The sequence below is a fragment of the Neofelis nebulosa genome, chromosome 4 (genome assembly GCF_028018385.1).
Source record: "Neofelis nebulosa isolate mNeoNeb1 chromosome 4, mNeoNeb1.pri, whole genome shotgun sequence".
Classification (NCBI taxonomy): Eukaryota; Metazoa; Chordata; class Mammalia; order Carnivora; family Felidae; genus Neofelis; species Neofelis nebulosa.
In genome coordinates this window covers 167,247,482-167,267,550 of record NC_080785.1, presented here as the reverse complement: position 1 = coordinate 167,267,550, position 20,069 = coordinate 167,247,482, and the positions used below count along the sequence as shown (strand labels likewise).

Genomic DNA, 20,069 nt, shown 5'->3' with positions numbered 1-20,069 from the left:
ACTTTAAAGAAAAAATTCAAAAAATCCTTTCCGAGGGATGGGAATAGGGGTATCAGGAGGGGGCTGACTACTCCCTTTTCTCCTGCCATTGTGCGTTCTGTGCCCGTTTCCTCATGGCTAAAATGATATAGCCATCAGTCCAGTGGTTGGCAAACTCTTCCTGCAAAAGGTCAGACACAGTTACTATTTTAGTCTTTGTGGGGTCGTGTGGTTTCTTTCAAAACGATTCCACTCTGCAGGAAGGCAGCCAGAGGCAGTACATGAGTGGACGTGACTGTGTTCCAATAAAACTTTATTTATAAAACAGGCAGGGGGCCGGATGTGGCCCACGGGTTGTAGTTTGCTGTCTACTGACTTCAATGCTATAACCCAACCCACGTGAGCGCTGCAGAAGCAGAAAAGAGCTTCTTTTTAAGTCAGAGCCCGGGTGTAAGTAACGGAGGGTGGTCTCACGTCTTGTTTTTCTGCCTTATGATGTGGTGGTCCAAGACCATTCCAGCGGGGGAAGAGGCAAGAAGGTGAACAGGGCCCCTACCTTTCCTGGAAGGCTACAACCCAGAACGGGGCACAATTCTGCTTGCACCCCATTGGCCGGGAGGTGGTCATGTGGCCCTCCCGCCTGCAGGGGACGCTGGGAGATGTAGTCTTCAGCCGGGCAGCCATGGGCCTGGCAGCCATGGGCCTGGCTGGGTCTAGCGGTCTTTGCTGCAAATGGGATCTTGATTCTTGCCGTTTCTCTGCCCCTCAGCCAGCTTCAAGCGCCCGGTGGTGATCCTGGGGCCCGTGGCAGACATTGCCATGCAGAAGTTGACTGCGGAGATGCCCGACCAGTTCGAAATCGCAGGTGAGGAAGCAGCCTTGTTGGGGGAACCATTTCACAGCCTCTTCCCCGGCGCGGGGGCCGAGGCAGCTTGATGAGGGGGCTGCTGCTGCTGCTGCTGCTCTTTCGGGAAAGAGTTAAAACAGCCACGGCAGGCACGAGGCAGATGAGTCACCAGCGCCCCCTCCAAGGCCTGGGCCAGACGTCCTGAGCCAATCATGGCGCTCTTTGTCTGGATAGAGCCTCAGAATCCTTCTTAACACGGTTTGCCCGGCAGCCATTGCCAAAGCCATTGCCGATGAACCCAACGTGCCACCTGCCCCTTCCTTTATTGAGCTACAGACACAGCGTTGAGCAAGACAGACAACTATTCCCCCGAGAACACCAAAAATTCACGAACAACTGCTGAAACAAGCTGGGGGGGGGGGGGGGGGCGGGGGTCAGTAAATTAAAGCTCCAGGGCCAAATCTGGCCCAGCAGCTAAGTGTTTATACAGCCTGCCAGCTAAGAACGGTATCTACACATTTCAAACGGTTGAAGAGAAGTTAAAAGAAATGTGATGTGACACATGAAAATGATATGAAATTCACATTGCACCACCTATAACCTGTCAATAAAGTTTTATTGGGATACGGCCACACCTGTGGGTTGACACACGGTGGCCGCATTCCAGCGGAGAGAAGTGTTTGCAGAGCGGATGCCCTTGAATACAGCATCAGAGCAAAGCCCCGTGGGGTGGCGATCTCGGTCAGGAGCCCCCCAAAGGAGGGCGGAGGGGCTTTTCTTGCAGACACACACCGTCTCCTTGCCAAAGTGTCCCCTGGCCGGGGCTTTGGAGCGAGGCCATTCTGTGGGCAGATGTCACCTCCAGGCAATTCCTGCTCCTCCTGGCTGGGTGACCCTGAGCTGGTGGCTTGCCCTGAGACCTCACTTCCCCGTCTCTCAAATGGGGTTGTGCTTGGCAGGAGGAATGAGTGTGGGAATGGTCTTCGTGCCCGTGCGAGGTGCGAGCATTTCAGGAGGTGAGGCCCTTTCTCGCCGCCCCGGAGGGCTCAGCAGCCTTCAGAATTTGAGCAAAAGGGGAGGCAGGGTCTGTGGGGAGGGAACTTGGCGGAAGGACGAGGCTCCGGCGTGTGGTTTGGAGGGCAAGGTCGTCTTAACATCACTAGTCGCCGGGGAAGTGCCGATCGGAACCACAGTGCGAGGCCAAGCGAGGCCCCGGGACGGGGCCAGAGCGTAAAACAGCAAAACAGAGCATAGCAAGTGTCCGTGAGGATGTGGAAAGTGGGAGCCCTCGTGCTCGGCCGGGGGAGCGTGAGACCAGGCGGCCACTGTGGAAAACTACGAGCAGCTCCTCGGTTACACAGAGTCATCGTCTGACCCGGCGAGCGAGTCCACGTCTGGTCTATACCGAAGAGAAGTAAGGGCCGGCTCTCAAACGGGCACTGGCACCCCCACGTTCCCAGCAGTATTAGCCACAGTGAAGGATAAACACAGTGTTCGTCCACACACTGGAGTATGATCCAGCCGTAAAAAGGAAGGACGTCCTGCCTCCTGCCACCACGTGGGTGGACCCGGAGGACACTGAGCAGTGACAGCAGCCGGGCACAGAAGGACACGTCCCGCGTGACCCCCTGGAGGAGTCCCGCCCACAGAGACAGAGAGTAGATGGTGGGAGCCAGGGGTGGGGCAGGAGGTGGGGAGTCAGTCAGTGTTTCATGGGGACAGAGTCTCAGTTCGGGGACATGGAAAGTGCTGGAGACATATGGCGGGGGCGGCTGCACGACAGTGTGAGTGTGCCTGAGGCCGCTGAGCTGTGTGCTTAGAGATGGTGAGTTTTATGTTCTGTACATTTTATTTTACTTTTTAAATTTTTTTAATGTTTATTTTGGAGAGGGAGAGAGAGAGAGGGAGAGAGACAGGGTGCGAGCAGGGGAGGGGCAGAGAGAGGGAGACACAGGATCCGAAGCAGGCTCCAGGCTCCGAGCTGTCCGCACAGAGCCCGCCGCGGGGCTCAAACCCGCAAAGTGTGAGATCATGACCGGAGCTGACGTCAGACCCTTAACCGACGGAGCCCCCCCAGGTGTCCCTGTTCTGCACATAACAATAAAATAAATTAGGTAGGGTTCTGCCCCACTCCCCCCCCCTTTTCCTTTTGGGCCCCCCCCCCCCCCCAGGGCAGGGCGTGTCACCTCCATCAGCCCCTGGCTGTCCTGGAGGGCTTCCTGGAGGAGGCAGGGCTCTATCTCGAGTCCTACAGAACGCATGGGGGATGGGAGAGCAGCAGACGCAGCCCGAGCCAAGTTGGGGCCAAGCGGGGCGCAGCTAGTGTCTGGAACACAAACACCGCATCGGGCTCCTTGCCCTGCCCCTTGTCGGCTCCGTGACCCCGAGCCAGTGACCTCATGTCCTTGAGGCTGTTTCCCATCTGCCACATGGTCCACGGCAGTGTAGGCCACGGTCAGGAGGGAGACTGAGTGCAGCGAGTCAGGCTCGTGGCTGTTGTTAGACTTGCCCTCGGGGTGATGGGCAGCCATGGTGGGTTCTTGAGCAGGGGAGGGGCAGGTAGGCCCGAGAATTTGAGCGGCCAGGGGAACGCCCTTCCGCAGCCGCCGGTCACCTCTCCCTCCACAGACAGCGTGTCGAGGACCGACAGCCCCTCCAAGATCATCAAGCTGGATACCGTGCGCGTGATCGCCGAGAACGTAAGCAGGGCCCCGCTCTGTGCCCCCTTTCAAGGGTTGGGAAACCAAGGCCCAGGCCTCCGACCTGTTCCCGCCCCGGCCAGGCTGCACGGCACAGACCCCCTCGGCGCCCCTCTCGGAGGTGCTGCGATGCCGGGGCTTGAGAGGGACAGAGACACACAGTGGCGAGCGCTGGGCCGTCCCAGCCCCTGCCCACTGCGCTCGCCTGCGCCCTGAGGTCAGGGTCCACCTTGACCCCAACCCTCCATCTCCACCTCTGATCTTCTGACCTTTCACCTGCCTCCTGACCTGTCCGCTGCGTCTCTGGGTGTTTCTCTCCCTGCCGTCTGCCCCGCCCCCCGCCTCCGCCTCCGCCTCCGCCGCGGGCTGGGCGCAGAACAAGCACGCGCTCTTGGACGTGACGCCGTCGGCGGTGGAACGCCTCAACTACGTGCAATATTACCCCATCGTGGTCTTCTGCGCCCCCGAGAGCCGCGTGGCCCTCAAGGCCCTGCGCCAGTGGCTGGCGCCCGTCTCCCGCCGCAGCACCCGCCGCCTCTACGCGCAAGCCCAGAAGCTACGCAAGCACAGCGAACACCTGTTCACGGGTAGGCGGACGGCGGGGGGGGGGAGCCCGCGTGGGCGGTGGGTCCTGGCCGCGCACTTGCGGCCACGCTGAAGCCCCCTCCCCGCAGCCACCATCCCCCTGCATGGCACGAGTGACGCCTGGTACCGGGAGCTCAAGGCCGTCATCCGCGAGCAGCAGACCCGGCCCATCTGGACGGCCGAGGACCAGGTACCTGGGGCGGGGGGTGGGGCAACGACCACGGCCAAGGTCGGACCTGAGGTGACGGTCTGGACCTGCTTTGGCAGTGCGGTTGGAGGCCGGGGGTGGGATTGGGAGGAGGGGGAGGGGTCTTGGCTCAGCCCGGCCACGCCCACCCCGCAGCCGGACACCTCGTCGGAGGGCAACCTGGACCTGCCTCACCGAGGCCTGGCCGACAGCTCTGCGGATCTGAGCTGTGACAGCCGGGTCAACAGCGACTACGAGACAGACGGGGAGGGCTACACGGATGGCGAGGGCGGGCCCCACACGGACGTGGACGAGGGTCCGCCGGCGCCAGCTCTGGCCCGGTCCTCGGAACCCGTGCTGGCGGATGAGCCTCAGAGCCCGGGGAATCATGGGAGAGCCCCGGGTCCCCGAGGGGCCCAGGTAAGCAGGGCACGGGCGGCGGCGGGGGGGGGGGGTGGGGGGGGGGTGGGGGGTGGGAGGCGGCCTGGCAGGGGTCTTGGGTGGGGCTGGGACACACAGGGGAGCCTGTTTGCCACCAGGATGTTAACGAACAGAAGCTTCTCTGATCAGATCAGTGTCTCAGACCCGGGCCTAGGGTATTTGAGCCACTGAGTCACTGAACAACTTAACACAAACATTGTAACCTCTGTATTTCCTTATCTGGGACATAATGAAATGGATGAATCTTGACGTCACAAGGTGGCTGTTTAAACTCAATGCACTTCGTCCAAGTCCCAGCCCACACTAGTTGGGTGTTTAACCACAACAAGTATTTATATAGCATTTGTTCTTACTGAGGCTGCCTCAGCCTCTGCAGTGCCCTTTATAAATTCGACAAAGGCAACCCTTCCTCCAGACTGTCTCTTGTTAAATATAAAAATGTACAAATCTGTGAGGTCTCTACTTGGAATGGTGCGTCCCTGGAGTTGTGCAGTATCCAACCTGCTCAACTGTCCACGGCAGCTTGCTTATGGGGCAGGCACTATCCTGAGCACTTTCCATACACGGATTTATTTATGAGTTCCTAACAACAGCCCTCTGAAGAATTCTACAGCTGGGAACCCACTTCCCCCTTTGCTGACAGGCTAGGGGATCACAGCCAAGGCCTTTCTCTGTCCCACCCCATTTTCTCACTAAAAATTGGAGGAGTTGCAGACCTGTGTGGGGCAAGGAGAAAGTGTGGGTAGCACCACCGGGGCCAAGGTGGGAAGCTGGGATGGGGGTCCTCTACACCCTACTTTGTCTTACTCTGGGGGAAGTGCTGACCTCCTTTCTCCCCCTCCAAGGTGGATGGCCATTCCCCCCATGGTCAGTGGCGACAGGACAGCATGCGGTAAGAGCCCCCCCCGTAGTCCAGATTGGGGCCCCTCGGCCCTCTTCCTGGGACTCAGGCTCTGGGGGTGACGAGACCGAGAACCAGGCTATGCCTTCATGGTGCTCCCAGCCCAGTGGGCGGGTTGAAAGCAGACAGGGTCACTCAGACCCCCATGTCGTCAGGGCCAAAGAAGCAGATGCTGTCTTCCTACGAGGACTGACTGGGAAAGTCTCCTGAAGGACAGGACACTGGCTGGGGCTTTGAAGGATGTGTAGGAGTTCGTTAACGAGGCTTGACCCCTAAATGCACAGTCTCGCTCATCTCTGTCCACACCCACCGTGCCCCACAGAGTCAGCCTCAGGTAAGGGTGGCTCCTGCCTGTCCCCTGCCCACAGCCTCTATTCTATTTCCTGATCCCCAGGACATATGGGCAGGAAGCTTTGAAGAAAAAGTTCACGCGAGCACGAGACATGGAGTCCTCTGACGAAGACGGCTACGACTGGGGCCCGGCCACCGACCTGTGACCCCCTCCCAGGTGGCCAGCTGGCCCCTATCCCCTCTTCCTCCCTAGAGCTGGGACTCAGTTTCCCGTACAGAACCTAGAACCCTACCTCTTTCTGCCAATCTTTAATAAATAGAGTATTTTCACAGCACTGGCTTCTAGAGATTTCCAGGAAGGACACCGAGTTGAGAGTCGGTCGTATCCTTCCTCTCTGAACCCCACAGATCTCGAGCCAAGATGCTGCCCGTTTGTTAAGCATTTAATGTTTTACGTCAGAGAATAACAGGGAGCCAAGAAGCCTCCGGAGGCCCCGCGGACGGAGTCCCGGGGCTGCTGGCGCTAAGGCACGGTGGCGGGCTGGTGGCCGCTCACAGGTACACGGGCTGCTCCTGGCCCGTGAGCAGGCGGTAGGTGGCGGCCGGCATCGTTTTGATGTGGACCTGGGGGGGGGCCAGAGCGGAGGCCGGCGGGTGGGGGCGGGCCTGGGCCGGCAGGAGGGCACGCCCCCCACCCCGGCCCCGCCCCCGCCCCGGCCGCTGCCCGCGCACCTCAACGTGCGCCTCGGTGAGCAGCTCGATGATGCGGGCGTGCGGCGTGGCCACCACGCTGTGCCCGTTGATCTCGATGATGCGGTGCCCCACGCGCACGCCCCCGCGCTCGGCGATGCCGCCCCGGAGGAGACTGCAGATCTGGAGGGAGCGGGGAGGGGGCCGTGCTGCTCAGGGTGGGGGCCGCCGGTCCCCCCCCCCCCACCCTGTCCCGGGGCTGGGGTCTCACGATGCCGTCCTCCACGCAGAAGCCCAGCTGTTCGCGGGCGTGGGGCCGGCGGATGATGGCCGTGGTGACCGGCGGGCAGTGGATGATGCTGAGGGTCACCAGCGTCTGCGACTTCACCTCCTGTGCGCGACAGGGGCTGTGGGCTTAGCGAGGCCCCCAGGGCGCTGCCGGACCTCGCGGCACGCTGCAGCTCCCTCCGGGCCTCAGTTTACCCACTCGTAAAATGGAGCTTTGGAGTCAGGGCCCTAGATTCTAGAAGGCTCCTCGAGAAGCAGTTAAGAACACAAGACTCAAGCCGGGCAGCCTCGGGTCGGAGCTGTGTGACCCCTCCCTTCCCGCGGCCTCCGTTTCCTCACGGGAAGCAAGCTTCTAGCCAGGTCAGCCGTGCTCACTCCTTAACCTGCTGCGTGGGCCGGGTCGGACCCGCCCTCCTGGCCAGGTCCCTCCCCATGTTCGGGCCTCAGTTTCCCCATCCAACAAAAGGGTCCAGATTCAAGAACACGCTTGCTGCCTCGCGGCGGAGAGGAAGGCCCCCAGCTCCGTAGCTGGGCTGCTGGTGCTCCCATCCTGCCTTCACCCCATCACGGTCACCCGGACCAACAACGTCCCCTCTCCAAGACTCAGTTTCCCGGAGCACGTGGCAGCAAGGGGGGGGGGACTTAATGCTCCATGCCCCTCTGGACTGGCCCAGGGAAAGCACCCTGCCACCCTGAGAGGACTCACGCGGACGGCGGCCTGGCAGGCGGCCAGGGGCAGCCCCACCAGGCTGGTCCCGTTGATGGCAGTAAGGCGGTCCCCGATGCTGAGGGCCCCCGAGCGCTCGGCAGGGCCCCCGTGCAGCAGGTTGGCGATGACGGCCGTGGGCAGCAGGGAGCCCCAGCCCGACTCCACCAGGGCCACGCCCAGGCCCTCACCCCGACGCTTCTCGATGCACACCTGGGGGGGGGGGGGACACGGTGGGGGGCATGAGGGCGGCTCTGAGGGGGGCTGGCAGGGGCCCCCCGGCCCGCACGCTCACCTCCCTGCAGTTCTCGCTGTTGGAGAAGTGGTCGAGGTCCCCGTTGTGGAGGTGGCCGGGGCCCGTGGCCCCCAGGCTCTGCTGGGCGCCCACCTGGCTGGGGTCGATGCCGCTCTCCCTGAGGAACTGCCTGTAGGCCACGCTGAAGGCCTGGCCGATGGCCTGAGCAATGAGCTGGGCCTGCGTGGCGACGGGCAGCGGCTCTCGGGGGGTGTCCCGCCCCCCTCCTTCAGGTCTCCCAGACCCTCGGGCGTCCTCGGGGCTGAGCCCTCCCGGCCCCACCAGGGACAGGACTCCTGGGAGACAGCCCCGTGCCCTGTGGCTACGGGGACTGTGGAAAACAGCCGCTGTCTTGGGGAATCTGTCGGGGGAGGGGAGGGACACCGGCCCGGAGGGGGGAAGGCTGGGGGGTGGGCCGCCAGTCTCTGAGGCTTATGGCAAAGACCAGAGGCCCAGGGGGTGGTGGGGGAGACAGCCGACAGCGCTGAGGACCGATGGAAGGACGCTGCAGCGACGGCATGACCAGGGGGTCTCTGGAAGGGCGCAGGGCGGGCCCCCCGAGTCCCCCCCCCCCCCCAACGCCCGGAGCCGGGCTGCTCACGTCCTCTGAGTGGAAGACGTGACAGATCATCCTGTAGAGATGGCGGCTGTGTGCCTGGGGCGCCGGCCGCCGGGCCAGCCGCCGCCGGGCCATGAGCACCAGCACGTTGCCGATGTCGGCAATGTAGGAGATGGTCTGCAGGGCGTGGTCCATCATGGCCTCCTGCAGGGGGGCGGGGGGTGGGGGGGGAGACCAGGCCTGGGTGGGCTGTGCGGACCCTCGGGGGGGCGGGGGCGCCCCCAGCCCGGAGGCCGGCCCGGCCCTGTACCTGGGAGTCAGCCGTCAGAACCTTGACCCTCTTGGTGGAGACAAAGAGGTCCACCTCTGTCATGGGCTGGGTCTCCCCCTCGGGGGCCTGTGTGGGGGGTGGGTGGGAAGTGGAGGCCCACGAAGACCCAGCCTCTGCCCGCCCCACCCCCACCAGGCTCCAGGGGCCTCGGAGGACCGGCCTGTGGCTCCCCCCTGCCCCCCCCCCCCACCGGCCCTGGGGAGCCCCACCTGCCCGGCCCTGCCTTCACCTTGACGCGGTCCATCGCCTCCCGGGCCTGGGCCATGCGTGTGCTGGGGGGCGGGTTCCGCTCGGACACCAGCTGGGTGGAGCCCAAGTATTTGGCCCCAAATATGACACCGTCTAGGAGGTCTTCATGGTCACAGGGACCAGGGACTGAAGGCGACAGCGGAGGAGGGTCAGCCCGAGAGCGCCCCGCCGGCCGTGTCCAGCCCCACACGCTCTGCCCAGGGTCCCGGCTCCCACGGTGGTCTGGAAGCACCGACTTCTACCCCCCAGCCTAGCACTCGAGCCACGCGGGTCTGCCCGCCGTTCCAGAACCATCCCAGCAGCAGGAGGGACAAGCAGCTTGGCCTTCACAGATCTAGAGCCCTCTCGTCAGTCTCAAACCAGCTGACTCTGTCCACGGCTCAAGGACTCTGGGCCAGATGACCCAGTTTCTGGACCCCTGAGGGTCTGGAACCAGGGTCAGAGCCCCCCAGAAAAAAAAAAAAAAAAAGCTCACGACGGACACCTCCACCCTGTGTTTCTAGAATTCTGTCATCAGGCTACAACCAGACAGTCCCATTTCTTTTTTTTTTTTTTTTTTTCAACGTTTTTAATTTATTTTTGGGACAGAGAGAGACAGAGCATGAACGGGGGAGGGGCAGAGAGAGAGGGAGACACAGAATCGGAAACAGGCTCCAGGCTCCGAGCCGTCAGCCCAGAGCCCGACGCGGGGCTCGAACTCACGGAGCGCGAGATCGTGACCTGGCTGAAGTCGGACGCTTAACCGACTGCGCCACCCAGGCGCCCCCAGACAGTCCCATTTCTAAAACCAGCAATGTCCTAGGACCAGTCAGCGTCACTCGGTGGTTCTGGAATCCCCCGAATCCATCTAGAGCCAGTGAGCTTTGACCACCGTTCCAGATTTCTCCCTTGCCAGCCCAGATCTGCAGACGACTCTGTTCCATACTCAGAGAACTGCCTGATCAGAGCAGAAAGAGACCCCTTGTCACATTTCTAAAACTCACACCATCCAGAACCCCAGCTGGCTCCCCTCTGTGACTCCAGAACTCTCCAACAGTCTCCGACCACAGAATTCCGGGGGGGGGGGGGGGGGGGGGACGTCTAGAAATGGGCACCACTCCAGAACCACATCTCCCCACTCCGTGATTCTGTAACTTCTTCATCGTGACAGCATCGGGTCACGCTTCCAACGGTTCTAGAACATCCTCACATAGTTGCAACACTTCAGTTGTACCCGGTGGTTCTAAGAAGTTTCGGAGCAGCCCAGGAACAAACAACTCTGCTCAAAGTTCTAGAATCCCACCAACCCAGCCCAGAAACACGCAGAACGTTCCCCTCCTGGTTCTGTAATTCCCTGAGCAGTCTAGAACCAGACCAGACGGCTCGGTCAGTTCTAAAGTGTCCTAACCGGGAGCCATTGCTTTGTTTACAGCGACAGGTATAGGCCCCAGCTCTGGAAGACCCTAAGCATTCTGGAACAGCAGACAGCTCTACTCTGAGCTTCTAGAACCGCACCATCCAATATGCTAACAGCCAGGCACAGGTGGGTGTCGTGCCCCTGAAATATGCTGTGAGGTGTAAAACGCACACGGCATTTTGAAAATTTAGTGTGAAAAAGACGTAAAACAATTGTAAGATACCGATTGGACGTTGAAACGACACTCAAATACGTTTGAGTTAGTTAAAACGGTAGGAATTTTGGAGTGCCCGGGGCGGGGGGGAGGGCTCACTGGGACTGGGTGAAGCATCTGAGTCTTCGCCTTGACTCAGGTCATGATCTCACGGATCTTGGGATCGAGCCCCGTGTCAGGCTCTGCGCTGATGTAGTGGAGGCTGCTGGTGATTCTCTCTCTCCGTCTCTCAAAGTAAATAAATAATTGTATATATTTTTAACATTAATTTATTTTTGAGAGAGAGAGAGAGAGAGAGAGAGAGAGAGCAGGGGAGGGGCAGAGAGAGAGGGAGACACAGAATCCGAAGCAGGCTCCAGGCTCTGAGCCGTCAGCACAGAGCCGGATGCGGGGCTCGAACTCTCAGACCACGAGATCGGGACCTGAGCTGAAGTTGGACGCTCGGCCCACAAGGCCGCCCAGGTGCCCCAATAAATACATATTTTTTAAAAATTAAAAAAATGTTAGTAGTTTTACTTATCTTTTCTGTAAAGCAGAGAACTAGGAAATCGAAAGTCACTTGTGGCTCACGTTATGATTCTATTGTATCGCACAACTCTAGAACTTTCTGAGTGCTCTAGAACCAGATGGCCCTATCCACAGTGGCAGAACACCCCCCTTTGGTCTGGAGCGGCAGATAAGCTCTTTTCCACCCATGATTACGAAACCCCCCAGTCTAGATGGCTCGGTTCATTCCAGAACACTCTCACCAGCCCAGGTTCTCTTAATCTAGAACCACAGGCAAAATGCCAAACTCTGGAACTACCTGGGTGACTCATAGCTCCACCCATGATTCCGGCACCTTGTAACCATTGGTCCAAACCAGCTCCCCCAACCATAAAACTTGCTCTTTGACTTATAGCCTCAGGTAGTTTACGTGGAAGTCCTAGAACATTCTAGATGCCCAGAACCAGTTCTTTCCACGCCTTCGGGGCAGAGATTGACAAACTTCTTATGCAAGCGGACAAACAGTAAATACGTTGGTCTTTGTGGGCCAGATGGTCTCTGTGGAAACTACTCAACCCCTGGCCGTTGTAACATGAGAACCACCATAGACAGTCCGTGAATGAATGGGCCTGGTTGTGTCTCAATAAAACTTTATTTGTCGCTGAAATTTGAGTTGCACATCTTTTCTATGCATCAAGAAATATTATTCTGTTTTCTTCCAACCGCTTAAAAATGTAAAAGCCGGGGCGCCTGGGTGGCTCAGTCGGTTAAGCGACCGACCCTTGACTTCGGCTCAGGTCACGACCTCGCGGTTCATGAGATGGAGCCCCATGCGGGGCTCTGTGCTGACAGCGCGGAGCCTGCTTTGGACGCTCTCGCTCCCTCTCTCTCTCTGCCCCTCCCCTGCTCGTGCGCACTCTCGCTCTCAAAATAAAAAACATTAAAAAAAAAATTTATATATTTTTTTTAACCTAAGAGCTGGTTAGCTCACAAGACGTGCCAGAACAGGCGGCGGGTTGGATGTGGTCCGCAGATGGTCATCTGCCAAGCCCTGCTCTAGAACCCGGTGCTCCACATGGCAAACCTGCCCTTCCGTCCCCATTCATTCTAGAACATTCTCACCGGACCGTCTGGAATCTGCTCAACCAACCTCAGAGCCTCTCTAGAAGCAACTCGTCCCTGGCCAACTTTGTGCCAATTTGGGAGCCTGAGCCGGGCTATTCTGAAACTGCCCAGTCCCTGCAGCCAGGGTGGACAGGACACTCACCCTCCTGGAGGGCAGGGTATGGCACCAGGGTCTTGGGGCTCTGGAAGAAGACAGAAGAGGAGCAGGACTGAGTCCCCTGGCTTGGCTGCTGGCAGCAGAGGCGGCCCAGGAGGCGGGACAGGCTCTACCTGGACACTGGCAGGGGGCTCTTCGGGAACAACCAGAGGGACTGTCTCCAGCCACGGTTCTGGGGAGCTGCTTGAGCTCCGGCTGCCGGCCTGCTCGGCAGAAGCGCCCTCCGGCCATTCCGGGGGGCCGGCATCCCCGTCTGGGTCCTCAGGGGGCTGCAACAGGCGAGGAGCAGGGTCCGGAGGCTCCTTCGGACAAGACTGGGGAGGAGGACACTCCTGGCAGCGCAGAAGGCTCAGCAGGTCGTCCCGGCCGGCCTCGGCAGACAAGAGCCCGTGGGCATCAGCAACGTCCTGGGAGGCCAGGCCGTGGCCGGTGGCAACGTGCAGGGGGCAGGGAGGTCCGTCTGGGGACAAGCTCGCCAGATCACCAGGCAGAGCCTCAAACTGCTGCACCAGTTCCCGGATACTTGGCCCATCAAGTTCCATCTGATTCAGGCTGCCGGGGCCTCCCGGCACCGGGTCCCACTGGCAGTTGGGGGTGACGTCCCGAGGGGGTGAGAGGGCGTCCCTGGGCTCCTCCAAGTCCATAGCTGGAGGGCCTGGGGGAGACTGGGAAGTTGTCAGGGATTCCATGCCTGGGCCAGCATCTGAAAGAGAGATTCAAAGATACGATCTCCTGAGTGCCAACCGGGTGCCAGGCTCTAGGTGGGTGCCGCTCATACAGAGCACATAACTTAAGCCGCACCATACCCTGCAAGGAAGGGTCCGCTATGATCTCCATTGTATAGATGAGGAAACTGAGGCGCAGAACAGGCCGTTGTAAGACAGTAGCTCCACAGGCTCCAAACCCTGAGGTTCCCACCCCCCCCCCCGGCCCTGTACCTGTCACCCCAGGCCTCTCCCAGCCGTGGATCCCGTCACCCCAGACTTAGTTCTTCCACATCTTGCTCCACCGCGACCTTGTAACCCAGGTGGGAGACACACCCTGACTCTACAGACCCGGTTGGTACAGGTCCATGAGACCGCGGACTCAAGACCTCAGTCTAAGCCGAGATCCAAGACCCCAGAAAGCAGAGCTTCGTCTGAAAACCTCCAATGTCACGCTCAAGATCAACCCCAGGCTCTGACCCGGACCTCAGAACCCAGCCTGAAGACCTAACTCGAGCCTAAAGCTACCAGTGAAGACCCCGGTCCTCCCGAAGACCCCAGACTCAAGACTTCAGACCCCCTACCTCAGCCGCCGGCTCCAGACCCCGTTCTGCCCCGTCAGGCCACTCACTTCCCACACCGAGGTGGCCTCAGCCCGCACGGCCCCCAGGCCCCCACGCCCCGGCAGGACAGCCCTCCAGTGGCCGCGGCGCCGGCAGGTCCGTCCGCGCAGCGCTCCCGGCCCACTGGGCTTGCGCGCGTTTGCCGGGCCTGCTGGGAAATGTAGTTCTCCCAGCCGGCGTCGCGGCGCCGGAGCGCCAGGTGTCGGAACCAAGGGTTCGAGTCCAAATGCTCTGTTTACACAGAGTGAGAGCCCGGGCTGACCTCTGGGCCTGACTCCTCAATTACAAAACGGGGTTAGTGATCATTGCCTGCCTTCTGCGGCTGTGGGCATTAGCCCAGTGGATGAGAAAAAAAATGGGACTGGAAAATCTCAAAGGGAGAGGCGGTCTCTCTCGACTCCAGGGACACCGGAAGCAGCGCCGGGACCCTATTTTACATGGACTTCCGGTTTCGCTCACAGTAGGGAGGCGGGATGGCGCGTCCTGGCCTAACTTTCCCTCCCTGAGCTTCGCTTCCGCAATTATAAACTGGGGATAATAATAGCAGCTACCTGCTACTGGTGAGGATTAAACGAGATCGAGCTGGCTACAGATTTAGCAAAAGGGCTGGAGGATAATGAGGCTGTTAAGTATTAGCCAATTACTTTTAGGTTTTCAGTAATTGCGCCTTGAATAGAATCAGGAATGCATAAGGTGTGATCTTTAGGCGGTAAGTAACCGAAGAAGGGCAATAAGTAAATGAAATCTCTTTGGAAAGTCCCCTCACACGGTAACTGAAGACCCCTGTAAAAGAAGTCACGGAGAGTGGCTAACGGTGGAGTACTACATTTCCCAGAAATCTCTAGGAGCCTACAACTCCCAAGCACCCCGTAGCCGCTGTCGTCTCCCGGAAAAGTGCACGTGCGGACAGCTGGCATACGCCATGGCGGCCAGATGCCTCTTCGGGGCTACGCGGACCTGGGCCAGCTGGTCGGCCCGGGAGCTCCCGGTCCCTGTCGAGCCTGGAAGACTCCTTGTACGGGGTTACGCCAAGAGACCGGGTGAGCTGGGTTAAGAGGGACCCAGATGGGCATGGTTTGGGAATTGGGAGTTAATAGTGCGCAGGCGCTTGTGTGGGAGGCGGTGCCTAGAATCCGGGCGCGAGCTTAAAGAGGCAGACGCTGAGCTATTTGCGCAGGCGCGCTCTGAGGGACCTAGGAAGGGATTTGGCTCACTGCGCCGGTGCGGGATGTGTTTTGTTGCGGGGGGTGGGGTGGGGTGTTAGGAACTTGGGTCCCAACTCTTGGGTCACTGTGTGACCTTGGGCTGCCCGCCACCGGAAATTCGAGGAAGCAGAAGGGCCCGTCTAAGTATTAGCCACCTAAGCAAAGGCAAAATGAGCTGGGTATAGCCTTGCCTGATCTCCTTTGTTCAAAGGAGGGAACTGACAAAATGTTGGGCGTTAAAGACACATACCAGACCTTTTTCTCTGTGAGATACACAGAAGGTATCAAAACAGAATTGGAGAGCAATGACCTGGTCAGTCTGCGCGGCAGTGTTAAAAGCAGGATCTGTGTCTCACTTAAAGTCATTTTGGGTGCATGGGGCGCCTGGGTGGCTCAGTCGGTTGAGCGTCAGACTTCCGCTCAGGTCACAGTCTCACGGTTCATGGCTTCAAGCCCCGCATCGGACTCACTGCTAAGGGTCCTGTGTCCCCTTCTCTCTGCTCCTCCCCTGCTCTCGCTCTCTGTCTCAAAAATAAGCATTAAAAAAGATCATTTTGGGTGCAGCAGGCAAGAGTCTAGGGGACCCGGGGGCCACCCGGAGAAAGGGGTAGAAAAGAAGGCTGGCCTCCTGGGGTGCAGCTGGACAGAAACGATTCTCTCCCACCCGCCCCCCCCCCCCCCCCAGTCATGAAGGGGGGCAAAGGCGGCAAAGGCGGCAAAGGTGGTGTGGTCAGCGAGGCCCTGAAGGACCCAGACGTATGTACGGACCCTGTCCGACTCACCACTCATGCCATGGGCGTCAACATCTACAAGGAGGGCCAGGACGTGATCCTGAAGCCAGACGAGGAGTACCCTGAGTGGTGAGTGGGCCAGGCTGGAGACCCGGGAGACCAAGTGACGGGGTGAAGGTGGCCTAGCTGATCCCCTGTGCTTTCCAGAGGGCTTCCCTGGGGAGGTGATGCGTGGCTCCAGACCTGAGTGGGTGGAAGGAGCTTTAAAGGTGGATGGAACGGCCAGTGCAAAGGCCCTGGGGCAGGACTGCGCAGCCTCTGTGTGGGGCCCCGTGTGCTGCTGCCTCTACCCGGGGTGCCTGGGGTGGGGGAGCTGTGGGGGTCTGCTGTGCGGCCCTGACCCCTGCCCACACCGCATCAGGCTGTTCCAGATGAACGTGGGCCCCCCCAAGAAGCTGGAGGAGCTGGACCCCGAGACCCGGGAGTACTGGCGGCTGCTGCGGAAACACAACATCTGGCGTCACAACCGATTGAGCAAGAACCGGAAGTTCTAGCAGGGGAAGGCCCCGGGGCCGCCCTGACCCGTCAGGGACCTCACCAGGCCCGGCGGGAGGACCCCGGAGGCACACAGCGTCTTCCCCATCCTGCCCCCACAGAAGACTCTTATCTGCCTGGAGAAAAGAGTTTTCTGAGAACAGAGGAGGCCCCTCACCTGGTGCCTGGTTGGTCCCCAGAGTGAGGCCGGACCAGGGCCCTGGGGGTCCTCGCGGGCCCTGGGTGCTGCTGGGTGCCGTCTGCTGCCGGAGCTGGGAGGGAGACTGGGGCAGGTGGGTGGGGGGGGCGACTCAGGCCCCGTGGTTCCGTGGCTGCAGCCTCCCCCTGGGCGGTTGCTGTCCATCTTCGGGATTTCTCACGCCGCCCAAGAGGCCCCAGCTCGTCTTCCAGGAGGAGGTGTTTTTAGACCCAACTCTCTTGGTTGCAAGGGACTCAACCCTTTTCCGTGCCACCCGGACCGTAAGCGTCTTTGTGGCCTTCGGAAGCCGAAGTGTCTGGGGCGGGCTCCGCCCTGAGGCATGCTGGCCTCGGGGACTTCAGTGTCCAGGTGTGTGGCTCTGTCTCTGGGTCCTTGTAGCCCCAGGGACTAGTTCTCTTGGACGAGTGTGGCTCCAGGACTCCCGGCTGAAGCTCCCTACCTAGTTTAGCAAGCCCAGCCAGAGACAAGGGACTTCGTTTTCCTTCTTTGGCCAGAGTCATGTGTCGTCTGCATGGGCCGGTCATTTGAAATAGCCCGGCGACCTGGGCCTCACCACCATGCTCCTGTCCACCCGTCTGGTACCCGGGTCTCGGTCTCCCCCGCCCCCTCCCTCACCTTCACCCCAGCAGGAGATGCGTCCCGGAATCTTGCATTAAGACCCTGTGAACCTGACCCACAGACCTGAGTGAGAACCCCAGCTCCCAGCAGTCCTAACTCCTGCCCTGCCTGGGACCCAGGGCCGAGGCTGGGGCTTGCAGGGGGTGGAGTGGGGGATGGGATGAGGGCACCCCCTGGGGGCCGGACCAGGGGCCCTCCGGGCTCCTCTGCTTGTGTGGCTGGGTGGGCGGGGCTGGGGACTAATTCCGTCTAGTCCCAGGAAAATGGGAGTCCTCATCCTCTTAGGAAGACTCTGCCCAAGCGGATTACTTGCCGTCCCCGTGGCCCGCCCAGAGCAGGCGGAGGGTCCCAACCCTCCCGTGGATCCCCTTGGATCCCCTTGGCTCTCGGTGTAAAAACAAAGGTGTAACGGCTACAAGGCCTTGCCACACCTGCCTCCTGTCACCTCCCTGCGGGCACCTTGCTGCTCCAGCCACAGGGGCCTCCTGGTGGTTCCTCCCTCGTGCCAACCCCGGTCCTGCCCCAGAGCCTTTGGGTGTGCTGTTCCCGCTGCCTGGGTGGCTCCCCCCACAGGTGTTCCCATGGCTCCCTCTTTTACCTCCTCCAATTCCGTGATGTCACGTCTGAGAGGCCCCCCGACCGCCATGTCGAACTACAGCTGTTCCCTGCACTCCAGACTGCCTCTTCTGGTTTTATTTTGTCCCAGCACTTACAGCCAGCTGGTGTTTTAAGTACGAATGTCGGTGTTTATTTAATTGTGCTTGTGTCTGTCTCCCATCAGAGTGGCAACTCCGTCGGGGTGGGGATTTTTTGTCTCGTTCTGTTCACCGTTACGGCCCCGTCGCGCAGTGGATGGATGGACAGAGGGATCACCGGACGATGGATGGGCGGGGGATGGGCGGGTGGGCGGCCGGCGGTCAGATGGATGGAAGATGCGTGGGTGGGCCGCCGACCTGGCTGCCACCATGCGAGGAAGACGGGGCCAGGGGGCTCCTGTGTGAGGTGTCACGTGAGCCAAGGTGAGCAGGGCAGCTCGAACCCCACCCGGTGGGTGTGCACTGACGTGAGGACCCGGAAGTGAACCTGTGGTTACTTCGCGGACAGAGCTCAAAGGGAGGGCGGTTACGTGCACCTCCTGCCTTCCAGCCCCTCCCCTCCTGTCGTGACCTGGGCTGCCCCGTCCTATGGGGAAGTCCCATGTCCTGCTGACGCTGGGGGGGGGGGGGGGGGGCCTCTGGCCTGCTCACACCCTGTTCCTTGCCCTCCGTGGCCCCCTTGCCAAGGGGTCCAGTCGAGTTCCGGAAGGGTGTCCGTCACGCCCTGGGGAGACATGGCTGGGCTGGACGGGACAAATGTGGGTCTTGCCAGCAGGGCCCCATCCCGTCCTCACTGGGCTGGGAGACGTGACCGGGTCTGTGGTCAGTGGGGACAGAAGCCACATTTTGATTTACAGAGGGAGCAGAGCGTCCGCCTGCTTCTGCCTGAGAACCCGCCGTTTGCGCCCAGCCCGGCTCCCCCCGCGTCCCACACCGGCGTGGACTCGGCGTGGCACCTGGGGCGTTGGGCTTGGGCAACGAGCTTGAACGACGGCTCCACCCCGAGTGGCTGTGTGGCTGTGGAAACTGGCCTCCCTGGGCCGGTTTCCTCCCCCGTAAAGCAGCTGTCACGAGGGGTGAAGCGACGGGCACGCGGGGGACACACAGTGAAAGACGCCAGGGCCATGGGCGGCCACTGCTGTTCTTTGTCACTTCTGAGAGAGCCGGGGCTCTGCCGTGAGGGACGAGGAGCGGGCAGGGGGACTTGGGCGTGTCTTGCGATGGCAGCCTTACTGCCTCAGAGCCTCACGGTCCACCCCTTGCCCGGCCCGCAGGCGGGGAGGCCGAGGCCCCCGCCAGGCCACCTCCTCCCCGGAATGCAAGGCAGGGGCACCGGCACGGGTGGCCACGGGCGGGCCCCAGACTCAGGCGGGAGGCCAGGCCCTGTCCAGAGCCTGTGCGTGCTCCTTGGCCAGCAGCCGCAGGGACGCCTCCTCCAGGGCGAAGCCCTCCGTGAAGGCTGGGCCAAAGGCGTGGGGCCCGAAGGACGCCTGCAGCCCGGGGCCTGGGCCCAGGAGGCGCGGGAGGCCTGGCACGGCCGGGGGCCCGGGGCCCAGCCAGGGCTCCAGGGGCAGCGGCATGGCCGGAGGGCGGGCGAACGGCAGGGCTGGGGCCTCGGGGAGCCTCGGGGCTGCCACGGCCCCGGAGCCCGACTCCAGACGCTCCTGGCGGCGCCACTTGGCCCGGCGGTTCTGGAACCACACCTGGAGGTGGTGAGAGGGGTGCTCCCGGTTCAGGCTCTGTGGGGAGGAGCCGGCCGGCCACCCCAGCCCCCCTTCCTCCTTTCCGACTGGCCGGCTTTCACTCCCAACGCCAAGGTCTCAGTCCCGCACCTCCTCCTCCGGGAAGCCTTCCCGGCGTCTCGCCTGCCTATGCCCCCGGCTCCCTCGCTGGGCTGCCGGGTGCCCTCACCTGCACGCGCACCTCCGGAAGGTGCACCTTGGCCGCCAGCTCCTCGCGGCTGTAGACGTCCGGGTAGTGGGAGGCCTCGAACGCCCTCTCCAGCTGGTGCAGCTGGTACGTGGTGAAGGTCGTGCGGTTTCTCCGGTGCTTCTTCTTGGGGGCCTCCTCGCCCGGGCCCGGCCCCCCCGCCTCCGCCGCAGGGCCCTCACCCGGGCTCAGGAACATGGCTTGTCCTCACCCCCACCTGGCGGGACGGCAGCAGGGCAGAGGGTGGTGAGCCCACCAGCTGGGGAGGGCAGGGAGCCCCCACCCCCCCACCCCCGAGTCCTCTGGGTCTGGGGTTAGGGGCGCCGAGGAAAGGCGCACCGGGTCCCGCATTCGCCCTGCCCGGCCCGGCCCTCCGTCCACGTCGGATGGGCTCGCTCTCCATCCGCCTCCCCCTCCTCTGCTCTCGGCTCCCTCACCTCTGTTTTCTCTTTCCCTCTCGAGCTCTCCTGGATCGCCTCTGCC

The 20,069-nt window shown here is 61.3% G+C and overlaps 4 protein-coding genes across 9 annotated transcripts in view; 2 read left to right on the top strand and 2 right to left on the bottom strand.

Annotated features, from left to right (window-relative positions):
- The window catches only part of TJP3 (tight junction protein 3), a 28,903-nt gene extending 22,638 nt beyond the window's left edge, over positions 1-6,265 (top strand). For all 5 annotated transcript variants that reach the window (XM_058728952.1, XM_058728951.1, XM_058728950.1 and 2 more), the window contains 7 exons: positions 749-844; positions 3,455-3,525; positions 3,902-4,112; positions 4,200-4,300; positions 4,454-4,717; positions 5,584-5,630; positions 6,034-6,265. In XM_058728952.1, coding sequence (XP_058584935.1) covers positions 749-844; positions 3,455-3,525; positions 3,902-4,112; positions 4,200-4,300; positions 4,454-4,717; positions 5,584-5,630; positions 6,034-6,136 — 893 coding nt within the window. In that variant the 3' untranslated portion in view covers positions 6,137-6,265. The remainder of the gene's footprint in view (positions 1-748; positions 845-3,454; positions 3,526-3,901; positions 4,113-4,199; positions 4,301-4,453; positions 4,718-5,583; positions 5,631-6,033) is intronic.
- A 90-nt stretch (positions 6,266-6,355) lies between these two features.
- Positions 6,356-13,868, bottom strand: APBA3 (amyloid beta precursor protein binding family A member 3). The gene is made up of 11 exons (XM_058728986.1): positions 13,715-13,868; positions 12,540-13,129; positions 12,412-12,451; positions 9,029-9,174; positions 8,779-8,865; positions 8,511-8,672; positions 7,910-8,089; positions 7,615-7,827; positions 6,892-7,011; positions 6,663-6,803; positions 6,356-6,554 (listed from the first exon to the last, which is right to left on the bottom strand). The coding sequence occupies exons 2-11, from the start codon at positions 13,113-13,115 to the stop codon at positions 6,483-6,485; spliced, it is 1,737 nt and encodes a 578-aa protein (XP_058584969.1). The 5' UTR covers positions 13,116-13,129; positions 13,715-13,868; the 3' UTR covers positions 6,356-6,482.
- A 389-nt stretch (positions 13,869-14,257) lies between these two features.
- Positions 14,258-17,792, top strand: MRPL54 (mitochondrial ribosomal protein L54). Of its 2 annotated transcripts, XM_058729053.1 has the most exons (4): positions 14,258-14,462; positions 14,589-14,793; positions 15,644-15,818; positions 16,111-17,792. In XM_058729053.1, the coding sequence occupies exons 2-4, from the start codon at positions 14,676-14,678 to the stop codon at positions 16,241-16,243; spliced, it is 426 nt and encodes a 141-aa protein (XP_058585036.1). In that variant the 5' UTR covers positions 14,258-14,462; positions 14,589-14,675; the 3' UTR covers positions 16,244-17,792. The 2 variants fall into 2 exon arrangements, with proteins under 2 accessions (XP_058585036.1, XP_058585037.1); XM_058729054.1 differs by having other exon boundaries at positions 14,258-14,802; positions 15,662-15,818.
- RAX2 (retina and anterior neural fold homeobox 2) lies at positions 17,737-19,798 on the bottom strand. The gene is made up of 2 exons (XM_058729050.1): positions 19,569-19,798; positions 17,737-19,360 (listed from the first exon to the last, which is right to left on the bottom strand). The coding sequence occupies exons 1-2, from the start codon at positions 19,782-19,784 to the stop codon at positions 19,022-19,024; spliced, it is 555 nt and encodes a 184-aa protein (XP_058585033.1). The 5' UTR covers positions 19,785-19,798; the 3' UTR covers positions 17,737-19,021.
- Positions 19,799-20,069: the final 271 nt, after the last annotated feature.